Raw genomic sequence first — 17,258 nt, 5'->3', positions numbered from 1 at the left:
AGAATGAGTGGAACTAATGCTTTACTGTATATTCCTTCCCACTGTAGAGGAAAGCTATAGGACAATTGGTACAGGTAAACACACAAGAAATGTTGCTAGTTTTGGAATGAAAGGAGACTTATGTATTGATGTCAGCAGAAGTGTTATAGTGTGTGAGTGTGTGTGTGTGTGTGTGTGTGTGTGTGTGTGTGTGGGGGGGGGGGGGGGGGGGGGGAGAGAGAGAGAGAGAGAGAGAGAGAGAGAGAGAGAGAGAGAGAGAGAGAGAGAGAGAGAGAGAGAGAGAATATGAATTAGGGTCTGCCTGACTAAGGTCGATCAAATTACTTTGCATGCATGTGTAGAGTACAACTGTTTCTGGGTAAGTCTGAAGTAGCCGAATGTAATGTCACAGTGAAGTGCTCCCATTTTCAGAAAGTAGGGCTTAACTGGGTTCGCTCAGTATTTTCTCTAGAAATATTAACAGTAAACTGTGAATGTGAACTTCATGTGACTAGGGCCTCCCATCAGGTAGACCGTTCTTTCGATTTGACGCCACTTCGGCGACTTTAGTGTCTATGGGGATGAAATGATGATGATTAGGACAACACAACACCCAGTCCCTAAGCGGAGAAAATCTCCGACCCAGCCGGGAATCGAACCCGGGCCCTTAGGATAAACATTCTGTCGCACTGACCACTCAGCTACTGGGGGCAGACAACAGTAAACTGTAACAGGCATGGAAAGCTTAAGGCCACAATGTGGATGGAATACCAGGAGTCTAATCAGTTTGTATGAAAAGTCAGGTATGACATTCTGGTTACTATTAGAACTGCCATAAATTTGACACACCATATGTTGTATTGGCTGGAAAAGCAACTGGATGTGTTGCTAACCCAGAAACAACTAACCTTTTCAAATGATACCCTGAAACCAGACTTCCTAGTCTCATTCACAATGTCACAAATGGGATGGGTTACAGTGGAATGAATGTTCCAGTACAGACAGCAGCATAATGAAAAGCAACACCATTATGTTACATGTATTGGTTCTGATTGTATTTAGTGTAGCGTACATCTAACTGCAAGCAGATACACTTTTACACCACCCACCTCACCCCGATCCTTCAAACTGCTAGTACACCAGAAACCAGTTAACTGGATAATCAGTAGCAAGTAAAGATAAGTTAGAGGAGGAGAAATGAGTGGAACTGGTAATTATCATGAGATAGGATGTTTGAATTTGTGACACGGAAAAATGATTTTACTTGTGTGTAAGCAATGATTTTGAGGAGATACATTCCTGGGGGAGTAACGGTTCAGTGGACTGGATGTAGAAAATAATTTGTTAGGAGTAAGAGCGTAACTGATTACACATCCATCAGCTGTACTAGGATAAGAATGAAACCAAAAGCATTGTAGGTAATTGTTGAGTTGTGTGTATGTATGTTGAGCCTTGCAAGAGAGACCTCGAGCAAACCCCAAGCCGGATTAATCCCGGGAGAGGGGAGCACTTCTTGCGAAATAATATATTTGGTGCAGCCAAGTAAAAATTCAGACACCCTCATGGCTGAAGAAAAAGTGGAGCAAAGGGGCAGGGGAGGGGGGGGGGGGTAAACTATAACAGTCAAGTATAATTTCAACATGAGGAGTCTGCTAATATAGCAGTATTATGGGTGACCATGAGCTGGTTACCTCACCCCATAACCAACTTTAACAGTCCAAGGTGCAAATCATGGATAAAGCAAAAAGATGGAGCAGCTACAACTTGAATGGCCTGATTTCCTCACATTCAGTCCACAGTAATACTACGAGTTGGGGGGCAGACAAACCGTTTATGTAACATAATAAGCACAGGCTTGTCTTGTGTACATATCGCTTCTAGTAAATACTGCTTGTTTTGTCCTCCAGCTTACCAGCCTGGTTGGAGGGACCTACATTGGTCTACCATCTGCTTCGAGATGTGTACACCCTTCCATAGAACATTGAGTCCCACCCTGGGGACTTTGCATGGATAGTGGTGCTGTGGCTGACAGCATCAGAGTCCAATGAAAATGATTCAGGCACCTTCAATCAGCAGGCCACTTGGTAGCCTACCTTATGGACCCAAACGTGCAGCAGCATTTCTATCAATGTGGAGGCATGCTGTGTCTGCTACCCATCTCTTGCTCCTGTGGGCACATTCCACTGCTGCTGGCCACTCTGCAAGACTCTACAAACTGCACTCAGGGGCACCGGCAGCTTAGCTGGTGACTAGAGCCCTCTCTCCACCTCAGCAACCTTGTGCTGCCCATTGTAACAGCAACATCCACAGGGACTGCACGACGCTGTCAGCGCATTCCAAGCAGGGTGTCCATTCTTCTGCCTTGTTCTGTGGACAGTCTGGGATGCCACTGCACCATTTCTATTGTTGAACAACAAATGACTGGCTCTTTAACGTTCTTTTACTAATGCCCGTCGGGCATCTGACAGGCACCCACACTCGCCACGACACTGTTCACCCGTCCTAGGGTGGTGGTCCAGGACATACTGACATTAAGCCATTATTCTCAACTGCCAGCAAAAGCCCCATGTGTCACAAAGATAACATTGCAAACTCTTACTTTAATAATACTGGAACTCTTCTTTTACTCAAGAACAAAAATCAGTTTTAAATGCTCCACTATGGCTTGATATCACACTTGCTATAATGAAACATTATAATTAGTATATTCATAAACAATATAGCAATTTCTCAATTGTAGGAATGTAGGGATATTCAGTCACTTTAGGAATGTAGGTATATTCAGTCACTTCAGAGTGGCACATTCGTACAGTTGAAACTAACTCAACACCCAGCAAACCAGATAAACTTTACAAAACACTGGGTGTTTCAAAATTAATATCAGGTTTTAAGGCTTTGTAGGATTTACCACAGTCAACTTAAGATTTCTAAACAATACATCAAATGAAAGAGAAACTCACAATTTTCTTTGTATACCATTGTGCTGGCTATCTTCGCAAAGGGAGAGTGCAGGAAGACCAATAGTGATTGAAGAACGAGAAGAATGAGTGAGGGAGTTGTTCACACATGGCCCCAAGAAATCAGACCAGAAGGGTAGTCTGGAATTGGCAATGCACGTATCATCTGGGTGGGTACTTAAGATGATGATTACAGCTACTCCCCTATTGTCTGCTGCTGTTTCAAGTTCTAAAGCCAACAGGCTACGATTACATGCCAACTTTGCAAACTGCATGTTGCTGCATTACAGATATTTTCTGGATCATGTAGCCTTCAGTGCATATATATATATGTGTGTGTGTGTGTGTGGGGGGGGGGGGGGGGGGGGAGGCAGCAAATCTCCCTGAGATGGTACAGCTGCAACGAGGCTCCTCTAAATTGAATATTTTTGTTCCATATTTATCTCGGTGTGTTAGAACTATGGCTCCTTCTGCAAACGGAAGAAGTTGAACAATATAACTTTATTTGGCAGCATGATGATGCACTGCCTCTCTGGTGTACGCAATTGGTTAGACGACGACTGACCCCTGGATTGGACTCGCATGGTGTCGATCTGATGACATACGAGTTTCACCTTTGGGGATTCATAAAGAATCATGTATGTGGCTCCATCACCAGCTGATCTACCCGACTTAGAAGTAGGATTGTAGCATTTATTACAACACACTAATCAAAGTTTTTCTCAAACTCTTACAGACGTGATGTGTGGCATTTGATGAATGATGTTTGTACTGAACATTTGAGAAAATTTTTTTGACATGCTCTTTCATTTGATGTATTATGTTTAATTTTAAGCTTAATGTAATAAATGCTACAAAGCCTTAAAACTCCACTACTCATTATGCAACACCCAGAATGTAGAAGGTACGGTTGTACATTACTGTATTGTCTATTATGAGCAGTTTACTTTTATTGCTGTTTCATGCTAAAAATTTTTAGCATCTACTGAAAGACACTTAGCTCAGTCACACATTAATTGTGGTGGCTGGCATGTCTTAACATACAACACATTTACATGGTGTATGAATGACATTTTCTGAACACACCCACAGCTTTATTACAGTGCTCTTTCCGTTTATGACCACCAATCTTCTGCCACTGTAGAAGTATTGTGAATGGAAGTGTATGGATTCTTTCTGGTTTTATACCACACTGCCTAATGACTGCTATTCACAACTTTACAGATGGCCCAGTACTCACAGTGAATCAATGCAATTCAGTCAGTAATCATTCTCTGACTAAACATGATGACTGTGTTGTCTCTGTCACAAATTATACATAAAATCCTGTGAACAAACCTGTGTAATGATCACTGCGTGCTATGTGAAGCTTCTCTGAACAATGATGGCCACCAAATATGAACTTACCTTACTCATACTATCATACAAAGTTATTTTTTACAATAATCTCACCTGGAGGAGGGTAATTCTGTAGTAACCTAAGCAACTTGACCGACAGCCAGGGAGCAGGAACAAAGTAGTATGTGTAATCTTGCAGGTCAGTATAGCTTGCAGTAACAATCTGAAAGAGAAACCATGATCTATACTGTTTCAGGCTAACTTCCAGAATGGGAAATGAAGGCATAAAATATGAGTACATTTAATAGTAGCAGACAATTTTCTGAACTAATGTTAACTCCTATAGACAGTCAAGGTGCTGGCTGTTATCCTTCAGTACCAGCTGCCTTTGTTTGTTCATTTGCATTGTTTTGCAATTAACCATAAATTGTAATTGCTGTTCTAATGGTCACCACATCCTAATCATTATAAAACACACACACTTAAGAAAACATGCAAGAAAGGCATCAGGAAATAAATGGTCTGGCGAAGACAAGAGAGAACACAGTGAGCATATGAACAAATTTGGGAAGAATTGAGGAGCAAGTGGAAAAAAGAAACACGACTACTGAAGTTCAACACTTTGGGGACACCAGCCACTCTGAAGAATATTTGCCCTAGGAAACCACTCATTAACATTGTTATGTAAAGCATTTCTGGTACGTGTGTAATTGATGTATCTCTAAGAGAGTAATACGTATTAAAAGAATTACCCAGCTTCAAGATTTATTTTTGTATTTACTTTAGTTCTTTGACTGATTACAAACTTTTTAAATAACGATTACAGGAACTATAATCGTCCTCCAAAGGAAAAGAAGATAGAAAATGTGATGGTAAGGCAGATAATTAAGAAATTTTAGAAATTTTCTGAAACCAAAATTTTAGACACTTTTTTTTCTTTACTTCTGAGCCTCAATGATATGTGAGAGAAAATTTAGTGTGCTAGTAAGGCAGATTGATCCATAATATTCCATGTATGCTCTGGAATTGGAAACTGTAAATGCTACATTTTACAAATTAATTTCCCCTCAAAGATATGGAAGGTCAGGACTCGTGCATCTGTTTTATTTTTTTGCTGAAATAATAATGATTATCTGTTGCTATCAGGCCAATATATTAGAGAGTTTACACCATCTTAAGAAAACGCCCAACAAAATAAGGCAGCATGGAGAAACTAAACAGAAGAAAAAAGAAAAACAGGATTTACCATAATTTCAGAAGGGTTGCAATGACTAAGAGTAGGCTAAAGTGAAGAACAACAAGAACATATTACAGAAGATGACTGAAATTATCCAACAGATAATCAGACAAACCACAATATTGCTACAGGAATGAAACAGAAAAGAATGGACACATTTTGTAAAAATGTGACTCAAATCATGCAAGAATTTTAATTTAGAACTTGGAGCATTCCATTATTATTCAGTGAAAGAACATAGCCTGCATTAAAATGTCATGAAAATGGATGGAACTCATTTGTACTATGGCACAAAGAAATACCAGAGTGATACTGTAGACCTGTGCTGTATGCTTAGCAAAGTCAGACTGTTTCCAGAATGAATTTTCACCCGGCACCAGAGTGTGTGCTGAACTGAAACTAATTGGCAAATTAAAACTGTGTGATGGACTAGAGTTCTCTAGCAGGGACCTGTGCCTTTTGGGGGCAAGTGCTCAGCTGACAGAGTTATCTAAGCACGACACTCAGATCACCAGTACCTGATCCCTTAGCACCTCAAACATCATAGACATCCCAATGTACCTTGCAAGACTAGCATTCCTTGAAAAACTGATAGCGTGTTTACAGGCTGTGGCTAAAGCATGCGTCCACAGTATCTATTTCCACAAGGTACACGAGATACGTTTTGTGAAGTTTGGAAGGTAGGAGACGAGGTACTGGCTAAAATAAAGCTGTGAATGTGGGTTGCAAGTCATGATTAATATCTCAGTCAGTAGATCACTTGCCAATGCAGGCAGAGGTCTGAGATCGAGTTGCGGTACCGTGTACAGTTTCTATCTTCCATGAAGTTTCAAGTCTCAGTTAGATTGCTAGCATAATAACATGTCGTGTCACAAGAAATATTTGTTTATATGGTAAACCAGAATCAACATTATTTCTATAAGTTAAACAGTATCTACACAATATTTTTTTATGATTTTTTATACAAAAAGTACAAAATTTACAATAGTAAATTTTAAACAGTCACCTTACGTTTCAGTGCACAGAGAAAGTATTGCACAGAGAAAGTATTCCATTGGCAATATGGTTGAATGAGCTATTTGACAGCAAATTATGCTATATTATGAACAATAGAAGGATATACAAACTTGCAAAAATTTCACAGTAAACTGTTGCACAAGCTTTCCAATACCCTTATAAAAATGGATTTTGGTTGAGCAGCAAACAACGAATACACTACTTATTTCATTTCTTCACTGGGGGTTTACTCATGGCCTCTTAAATCACCTGTAGATGGACCAAGCAGTAGGAAATTCGACAGTGCATTCCAATACCTTGACATACATATTCTTAACTGTGAGCAGAATTGGTGGTGATATATGGATGCATAGCGTAATGCAAAAATGAATGCCATTTGATAACAGGCCCGAGCATTCATTTCGAATTCCAAGCTTCACCTTTGGATCCAGGGTGTTGCTAATCCATGCTCTAACATTTCACAGTGAACAATCAATATTCATCACCAGTGATGATTTGTTTAATAACATTTCGTCTTTATTAGCCCAATAGTCCTGTAGCTGCTGACAGTTTCTCACACTATTGTGTCTGTGCTCTTGCTAATGTGAGTTTGTTTGCCTCTTTTTCAACATTCACTGTGTGATCATTCGAAATCAGCTCAGGGGCTACTTCAATGTTGCCAGCAGCAGTGGATTTAAGTGGACACCATGCTCTTTCCTTCTCCTTCACACTTGTTTGGCCACTTTTCAATTGTTCAATCCACTGGTAAACGCCAAATCATAATAGAACCGTACACCTTCAGACCACAAGAAATGCATTCATGGGCATAAAACGAGTGGGCGCAGTGGTGGGGGAAGGGGGGGGGGACACCTCAAATGGAATGCGGAGATTGAGTGAGAAATTATTTGTTCTGCTGATGGTGTCACTGTTTGTGTGTGGCTCTTACAGTGTGAAAGCTTTGAGTGAGTGAGTGAGTGAGTGAGACACTGACTTTGCTCAGGATGGAAACAGCAGGTATCTTATGGCTGGTATTCAGCTGACAGCAGCATTGCTAAACTAAATGCTTTTCATGCTTCATAATATAGGTCCCTGTGTTATCACAGTCATTTTTAATATTGAGCACAAAAATCTGTATGTCTCGAATGAAGTGCACATTGATCACATTAGCTTATGTTACTTACACCTGCAGAACCTGGCAAAAGTACTGTGGGTATTTGCAGATGTCCCCATTTGCAAAAATTGCTTCACTACCAGTTTGCTGACCCTACCATAAGGTCTCCAATGAAAAAGTAACTACAGAGGCTATAATCAAGGAGCTGCTATCGCTAGATAATGCAGAAATTAAAATGTGCTCCAAACTACCACAGTTTCACTGCGATGTTAATGGTTGATCACACCAAAAGGTACATCTAACGTCGCAACTTTTTGATGGTTGGTTGGTTTAAAGGGGGGAGAAGGTACCAAACTACGAGGCCAATGGTCCCTTGTTCCTAATAAAACAATGCCACAAGTGTGAGAAGAAAACAGAAGAAACATGTAACACAAAACGGAGAGAAAGGAAAAGCCACAAGAACAAAGGGAAGGCAACAAACACTAAAAGGAACAAAAGAGGACAAGAAAACAGAGAGACACTAGAAACAGAAGACAGTGAAACATGAAAGCAGATTACAGCGGCTGGCCAACCACGAGAATAAAAAGGGAAAGCCAGCCACTCTGCAACACATTAAAACATCCACCCAAAAAGCACTAGGGTAGAGGACACAGAGGGACAAAGGACATGCGCTAAAACCTACACAGAAGTATAAAACCCACTCTCATGGATAAAACGTAAAACTAAAGCTGCTGTGGAGGCATCATCATCCAACACCAAAGGCAGGGTGCTGCAAAAGTTAAAAGTCTGCCGCAGAGTGGCTAAAAGTGGGCAGTCCAGCAAGAGGTGGACTACTGTTATTTGAGAGCCACAGTGACACAGAGGTGGGGCTTCGCTACAGAGTAGGTAACCATGCGTTAGCCACGTATGGCCAATGCAGAGCCAGCAGAGAACTGATTCCCTGCGAGAGGCCCGCATAGAAGACTTCCACACATTCATAGTCTCCTTAATGACACGCAGTTTGCTGTGCGTGCTATTATGCTATTCCGCCTCCCAAAGCCGGAAAACCCTGCGGTGTAAGACAGAATGCAGGTCAGCTTCGAAGTTGCCTATCACCAGAAGTGGTTTCTACGTCACCTGTTTGGCCAGCCTGTCCACAAGTTCGTTGCCTGCGATTCCGGCGTGTCCTGGGGTCCACACAAACACCACGGAACAGTGGGACTGTTCCAGGGCAAACATGGACCCCTGAATGGACGCTACCAGAGGGTGGTGAGGGTAGCACTGGTCGATAGTTTGTAGGCTCCTCACTGAGTCAGTACATAAAGAGAAATGACTCGCCAGGGCATGAGCGGATGTGCTCAAGAGCATGAGATATGGCCGTCAGCTCTGCAGTGAAAACACTGCAGCCAACTGGCAAGGAGTGCTGCTCAATATGTCCTACATGAACATATGCGAAGCCTATGTAACCATCAGCCATTGAGCCATTGGTGTAAACCGCTTCAGAGCCCCGGAACACGTCAAGAATTGAGAGGAAGTGACAGCAGAGAGCGGCGGGGTTAACGGAGTCTTTAGGGCCATGCGAAAGGTCCAGACGAAGCTGCAGCTGAGGCGTACACCATGGAGGCATAAATGAACAGACCGCAAGTAGAGGTGGTAAAGGGAAGGGCTCCAGCTTTGAGGAAAGGGACCGCACGCGAACCGCAATCGTTAGCCCCGATCTGGGCCACCGATGTGAGAGATGAACTGCCATGGGTGGGAAAAGGAGATGGTAATTTGGATGCTCAGGGGGAACTATGAATGTGTGCTGTGTAACTGATGAGCGGTTGCGCATTTCTGATCTGCAGTGGAGGGACACCAGCCTCCACCAAGATGCTGGTCACCGGACTCTTCCTAAAAGCTCCTGTCACTAATCACATCCCGCAGTGGTACACAGGGTTGAGTAAATGCAATGCTGAAGGTGCTGCCGAACCATAAACCATACTCCCATAGTCGATTTGGGGATTGGACAACGGCTCTGTAGAGCTGCAGCAGCTTACAGCAATCTGCACCCCAATTGGTGTTGCTCAGGCAACGGAGGGCATTGAGGTGCTACCAGCTCTTCTGCTAACGCTAACGAAGATGAGGGAGCCAAGTCAATCGAGTATCGAAACCCAGTCCTAGGAATTGATATGTCTCCACTACAGTGAGTGGATCGTCATGAAGGTAAAATACGGGTACCGGATGAATAGTACGACACCGACAGAAGTGCATGACACACAACTTTGCGGCTGAAAACTGGAAGCCGTGGGCTAGAGTCCATGACTGCGCCTTGTGGATGGCTCCCTGGAGGCGCTGCTCAGCAAGAACAGTACTGGAGCAGCAGTACTAAATGCAGAAGTCATCTGAGACCTGAGGGCCCCAACAGCTGCTGCTAGACCATTAATGGCCAGTAAAAGCAGAGACACACTCAATACTGAGCCCTGTGGGACTCCATTCTCCTGGATATGGATCGAACTATGGGAGTCACCAACTTGGGCACAGAAAGTATGGAGCAAAAGGAAGTTTTGGATAAAAATCAGGAGTGGTCCCCGGAGACCCCACTCATACAATGTGGTAAGGATATGATGTCGCCAAGTCGTGTCGTATGCTTTACCTAAGTCAGAAAAGATGGCAATCAAGTGTTGTCTGGAAAAGGCTGCTCTGATGGCAGACTCAATGGACACAAGATTATCAGTGGTAGAGCTACCCTGGCAGAAGCCACACTGACACGGAGCCCGCAAGCCACGTGACTCCAGGACCCAACCCAACAAAGAACATTGGTGAGGCTGATGGGCTGATAGCTATCCACATCAAGCACGTTTTTACTGGGTTTGAGCACCGGAATGGTGGTGCTCTACTGCCACTACGAAGGAAGCACGTCATAACAACAGAGCCGGTTGAAGGCGACAAGAAGACGTTGCTTGTAGTCACATGAGAGATGTTTCAATCATCTGGCTGTGGATCCGACAGGCACAGGAGCTGTGTCGGGGCAATGTGCAAGGGCACTGAGGAGCTCCCACTCTGTAAATGGGGCGTTATAGGATTCACTGCAGCGTGTAGTGAATGAGAGGACGTTCCCTTCCAGCCGCCATTTGAGTGTGAGAAAGGCTGGGGGGGGGGGGGGGTAATTCTCCAACGCAGATGCACGTGCAAAGTGCTCAGCAAAGTGCTCGGCAATCGGGTTTGCTTCGGTACATAGCTCACCATTTATGGTAACACCGGGGACAGCTGTTGGTGCCTGGTACCCGAAAAGATGTTTGATCTTTGCCCTTACTTGGGAAGGTGATGTGTGGCACCCAATGGTGGAGACTTATCTCTCCCAACACTCCTTCTGTTGTTTGATAACGTAGCGAACACAGGCACGGAGCCATTTAAAGGCTATGAGGTGCTCCACAGAAGGGTGCGACTTATGTCACTGTAAAGCTTGCCGATGCTCCTTAATTGCATCAGCGACTTCCGGAGACCACCAAGGAATTGCCTTACACCTCGGAAACCCTAAAGAGCGAGGAATAGCATTTTCTGATACAGCAACAATTGTGCTAGTCACCTGCTCTACCATCACATTGATGTTACCATGTCGGGGAGATTCAGCGGTGACAGCAGAGGTGAAAGTTCCTCAGTCCACCTTGTTCATCTGCCTATCTGGGCAGGCGCCCGTGTGCTTGACACTGGGGCAGCGACAGGAAGATGAGGAAGTGGTCACTACCACATAGGTCGTAATGTGCTCTCCAGTGGATATATGGGAGAAGTTCTGGGCTGCAAATTGATAAATCAATGGCCGAGTAACTACCATGAGCCACACTGAAATGTATGGCGGCCCCAGTATTTAAGAGGCAGAGGTAGAATTGCGACAGTAAAGTTTCGACACCTCTGCCTCGGCCAGTAAGGTTGGTACCACCCCACATCGGGTTATGGGCATTAAAATGTCCCAAAAGTAGGAAAGGTTTAGACAGTTGATCAATCAGTGCAGCTAACACACTCAGGGGTACTGCACCATCTGGAGGAAGATTAACATTGCAGACAGTTATTTCCTGCGTTGTCCTTATTCCGACAGCCACAGCTTCAAGAGGGGTTTGAAGGGGCACATGTTCACTACAGACAGTTTAGGACATAAACGCAAACTCGACCTGACAGTTGATTATAGTCGCTACGGTTCCTGTAATATTCCTTATAGATGCAGAGGGCAGGGGTCCGCATTTTGCTGGGAACCAGGAAATGCAGATAGCAGGTGTAAAGCTTAACAGTTGCCGTAGCTCAGCCTGGCAGTTGAAAAAACCACCGCAATTTCACTGGAGGATGACATCGTGAGACTGGGTAGGCATGGAACATTCGATGAGGCAGTTTACGCCTCAGGGTCACCTGCTGCCACTGATTTATTGCCTGAGCAATCTATATCCATTGTGTCTGAGGATCTGGCGAGATCTAGGTCCTTGGCAGACGCCAAAATCTCCACACCATCCACAGCCACAGAGGCGGTTGGTGCCACCGCAATTTCCTTGGTCTTAGGGGGGTTTTCTTTTTGAATTTCTCTCGCTGCTCCTTTGGTTTCCCTGGCTGGGAGGACTTCACTGGCTCAGTCTGGGGGGCTGAGGATGAGCGTGAAGCCCTACGACCAGCTGCTTTTGAGCTCTTTAGCCACTGGTGGCTGTCTTCTTTACCACTAGCAGAAACCTGGGAAGCGAGTGATCCAAGGAACCCCTTCCTACCAAAGATGACTTACGCTTCTCTGGCTTAGAAGTGGGGACGGACGTCCTCGATGGTTAGGAGGGGCGGGAGGGGGGGGGGGGGGGGGTTGCTCCCCGAGGTAGATGTGCAGGAGCAACAGGGAGGGAAATGCCCCACCATCAAGGGGGCAGGTGTAGTCTTCTGGCTCTGAGAGGTGACCTGAGTTGGCACAGAGCTGATGGTGCCAGAATTATTGTAGCGGCGGCGTAAGACGATGTTATACGCACAGGATGCAGGCATTCAAATTTTCTTTTAACGTCAGTGTAGGTCAGTCAGTCCAGGGACTTGTACTCCATGATTTTCCTTTCTTTCTGGCGAATCCTGCAGTCAGGCGAGCAAGGCGAATGGTGCTCTCTGCAGTTGGCACAGATGGGAGGCGGGGCACATGGAGTATTGGGATGTGATGGGTGTCCACAATCCCAGCATGTGATGCTGGAAGTACAGCTGGAAGAAATACGGCCGAACTTCAAGCACTTAAAGCACCACATCGGGGGAGGGTTACAGGGCTTTACATCACACCGGTAGACCACCACCTTGACCATATCGGGTAATGTATCTCCCTCAAAGGCCTAGATGAAGGCACCGGTGGCGACCTGATTATCCTTCGGACCCCCGTGGACACGCCGGATGAAACGTACACCACGTGGCTCTAAATTGGCATGAAGCTCATCATCAGACTGCAAAAGAAAGTATCTGTGAAATATGACACCCTGCACCATATTTAAGCTCTTATGGGGCGTGATGATTACAGAAACATCCCCCAGCTTGTCACAAGCGAGTAACTCCCGTGACTGGGCAGAGGATGCTGTTTTGATCAAGACTGACCCAGATCTCATTTTGGACAAGCCCTCCACCTCCCCGAACTTGTCCTCTAAATGCTCAACAAAAAACTGACTATTCATCATCATGAAAGATTCCCCATCAGCTCTCGAACATACAAGGTACCGGGGCGATTAAGACCTGCTGCCATCCTTGGCCTGACGTTCCTCTCATGGTGTGGCCAGGAAGGGGAACGATTTGGGGTCTTACTTCTGCGCACTGAATTGAGCTCGTGATCGCTTAGAGACTGCTGGTGTTTCACCACCAGCAAGAGATGATGGACTACACTTCATTGTGTGTCATCCACCCTGATGCCACCACTACGACCAGGGGCCCTCCCCATGGGTGCCACCCAGCCGCAGCAAAGGCCACCTGCCAGGATGGCTATTGTTGGGAGTCCCGATGCCCCAAGGGGACGCCCCTTGGCATACGTGGGGAGTTAACGGCACAGGCATCAGCAGAGCGATCCCTGTGTGGTCAGGGGGCTACAACCAACAGGTTACATGGTGGCCCCACCACAACGGACTGGCTACCGTGCTGGATATCGGGTGCGAAGATGTCCAAGGTCATCGTTGACGCAGGAATCGATACTGCATAGTGCATGGTGGAAAACGCACCCAGGAAGGTGTCCTCACCCAAGAGACGGAGAATGGGCAGGACTGCAATGCGATGACAAGAAAGTGGGCTAAAGATCTCAATGTACGATGGACACAATGCACCTTGTAAGGCACCCTTCCCCAATTGGCTTGCTCTTCTGGAAAATTTTGAAGAATGGAATCAAACCCTATAGGGGACCATCACATGAAGGCCGAAACATGTGAAACTCCTTTTTAATCATCTCGTATGACAGGCAGGAATACCTCAGGCCTATTCTAAACTGCGGACCCATAGGAGGGGAGGGGGGGGGGGGGGAGCGCAACTTTTTGAATACCACTGTGCAGGCAATTTGCCATCTGTTGCAAGAAGAGCAGGATATGGCAGAATTCTTTCAGCTTGTTAATGACTCATTTGGCATACTGATTTCTTGTAGAATAGCTGACAAAAAGGCATTGGTGAGAGCTTGTGGAACCAACAAGCAGGTCCAGGAAATGATCTTCAATTAAATGTATTTTTGCTAAAAGAAATGCAGGTTGGCAACAGAATGCAACTACTGTCATTCCAGGAAGGGCTGTTAATGCTGATTAAGTCTTTGTCTTTCATTTTGATCCCCCGTCACTCAGTATTAAGTAGATTTTAACAGGATGGCTAAACGAGGATTGCCTCAAAACTTTTTTTTTTTTGCAAATTACAGGTATAGGTCATTTTAATCAACAGACTCCTCTGAGAGGAGTGAAATATCACTTGTGTTTGTTGCTCCCATGAAAGAATGCTCCTGAGATTCCACTGTCTAACATTTCATCTGTAGGACTGGAAGATGAACAACAGCAATTCATATCATCGACATTGGTTTGTGGTATTTGGCTGGTATGTCTCGAGCAATGGCAAAGCTGGACGGGGAAGCTGCGACACAGAACATGTTTTGGTTGTGATACTGCTGCACTTTTTGCTGTGACTGAAGATAAGATATTTAATGTTCAGCAGATGGCTTGAACTATCTGGCATGTTATGTTGCACATTGTGCTGCAAAATGTACCACCACACTGAGATCATCATCAAATGAATTACTTTCTCTCCTACAATATTTTTTCAGAATAGGATGGATAAAATCTGTAGCGTGAGATAGTTTATCAGTACCATTTGACAAGTGGGTGCGACGAACACCACTCCTCGGCAGTTGAAGGGATCTAAACAGTTAAGTTATTGCTACAAACTATGCATAAATAATAAATTGTGTGGGGTAAGTAGCCTTGTTTGTGGCAGTGCAGTAGAGCTTCTCACCCCTCAGCCGCAGTTCAGCATCAACAATGACTTTCCAACAGCCAATAGCAGGATATTTTCCTTTGGGCCCAAACTTATAGAATAATCATGAGTGTGATCATGTTTACTTCCCAAGATTGCGAAGTGAAGTGACCAGACAACACTGAATCCTGCCACAAATGAAGAGAACAGTGCCATCTAGTGGGTTGTGAGTGCACCAAGCTGTATTGCCAACCTTAAGGATGGGAGGAAGGAGCATTAGTTTTGATCGTTCTGCTGAACAAGATAATTACAGATAAAGCACAATTTCCAGCTAGGAAAAGATAAAGGAGGTCACCTGCTGTGTCACTTCAAAGGAACCATTTTGGCATTTACCTTAAAACCTACATCTGTATGGCCAGAAATGGATTTGAACTGTTGTACTCCCAAATACGAGTTGACCTAACCACTGCACCACCTCATTCTGTCTACCAATTAACGAGAAGCAGAATGTAAGCAGAGATACACATTGACTAACTCTGGTACAAATTTTATTTAGTAATTATCAATACACTCTTATTTAACAATAACCTGCAACTCTGCCTAGGTGAAGCCAGATAATGCAGTTTATGAAATTATTCTGGAATCCCCCACAAAATATTTGTCTACAGCTGCCATAAAAATCTGTTGGATTAAAGATTTTATTCACCCATAAATTTGTTTCAATGCATAAATTGGCGAAAATCAGATGGTGCTGAATCTGCCCATTAGTGAGGATGTTCAAACAACATTCACTTCCAATCCTTCGGTTTGCCCTTTGCCAAAGCACCTTTTGAGAGCATTTGTATAGATCTGATGAAATTTTTTGGAATTTCCAGCTAAATAAACATTGCTTCAGTAACTTTGGAGACAACATTTGTATGTAATGTACGAAATTATAGTTTGTTTCATGCTTTATGTCAATTTTCTGGTCTTTTGAAAACGTATTATCTGATCAAGAGGAAGCCCTGGTTGTGAGTACAATTCCCATGAAGCGAATGATGATAAAGGTAAGTTTCTTTTATTTACGTGAAGAGGGCATTGTCTTTTGGTTGTAAATTTTGCTTAGTGGAGAAAGGATCACTATCTGTCAAATCTGATTTGTCAAAGGATGATGAATTGGTGATAGATTGAAAATTGAGGAAGATGTTTGCCTCTGCCTGCGAAGTCACCTGCATCCCTCTTTCCAATTATCCATTTTCTTTCCCACGAAGAAAATCAGTGAGAATGAAGGCTAAAAGTCAGATTTGGTTCACTGTAGTTCTTATTTGTGCAATTATCTTCACAAAATAAGAACTGTCTTGAGGCCAGCAAACAAGTATAAACAGCTTGACTACCTGTTCTACAGTTACATCTACATGATTACTCTCCAATAGACAGTTAAGTGCTTGTCAAAGTGTTCACTGCATAACTTCCAAGTTATTTCTCTACTGCTCCACTCACTACCAGCACACAGGAAAAACGAACACTTAAACCTTTCTGCACAAGTTCAAATTTTTCTTATTCCTCCGTATGTAAGCGGGTGCCAACAAAACATTCTCACATTGCGAGGAGAAAGTTTGTGCTCGAAATTTCATGGGAAGATCCAGCTGCAATGAAAAACACCTTTGTTTTAATGATTACCACCCGAATTCTTCATATCATATCCTTGGCGATCTCACCCCTATTCCACAATAGCACAAAGCAAGCTGTTCCTCTTTGAACTGTTTTGACTTCCTCTGCTGATCTTATCTAATGTGGATCTTACATCGCACTACAATACTACATAAGAAGGTGGACAAGCATAGTGTAAGCAGTCTCTTTAGTGGACCTGTGCATTTAGTCAGTGCTCTGCTAATAAATTGCAGTCTTACAATATGCCTGTTGTGGTGGAATTCAAGAACATATACATCAGGCTACAAAACCACATGGATCACAACAAAACAAACCACCATCTACTGCACACACACACACACACACACACACACACACACACACACACGGTGCAGTGTGGAGCAGACAACATGCTGTTAACCAAACATCTATGCAATGAAAAAGATTAGCCATCTGAAGATGGGCATGGTAGCCCGAAATTGATTACGACAATGAAATAAAACATTCAAAAAGTATTTGTGGCTGATTGCATCATTCACCAACTATCATTGACGGCTGTGGAGTTCACAAGATCCAACATGGATAAAATAATGTAGTCTTTGGTTTCCTTTACCCACAACATTGTCTATTA

General features: G+C 44.0%; 1 protein-coding gene across 1 annotated transcript in view; it reads right to left on the bottom strand.

The window, feature by feature from the left end:
- LOC126412682 (AP-2 complex subunit alpha) overlaps positions 1 to 17,258 on the bottom strand; it is a 322,697-nt gene that overhangs the window by 94,777 nt on the left and 210,662 nt on the right. The window contains exon 7 of the mRNA XM_050082389.1: positions 4,389 to 4,497. Coding sequence (XP_049938346.1) covers positions 4,389 to 4,497 — 109 coding nt within the window. The remainder of the gene's footprint in view (positions 1 to 4,388; positions 4,498 to 17,258) is intronic.

This window comes from Schistocerca serialis, chromosome 7 (assembly GCF_023864345.2).
Source record: "Schistocerca serialis cubense isolate TAMUIC-IGC-003099 chromosome 7, iqSchSeri2.2, whole genome shotgun sequence".
Taxonomy (NCBI): domain Eukaryota; kingdom Metazoa; phylum Arthropoda; class Insecta; order Orthoptera; family Acrididae; genus Schistocerca; species Schistocerca serialis.
This window is presented reverse-complemented; position numbering and strand designations above follow the sequence as displayed.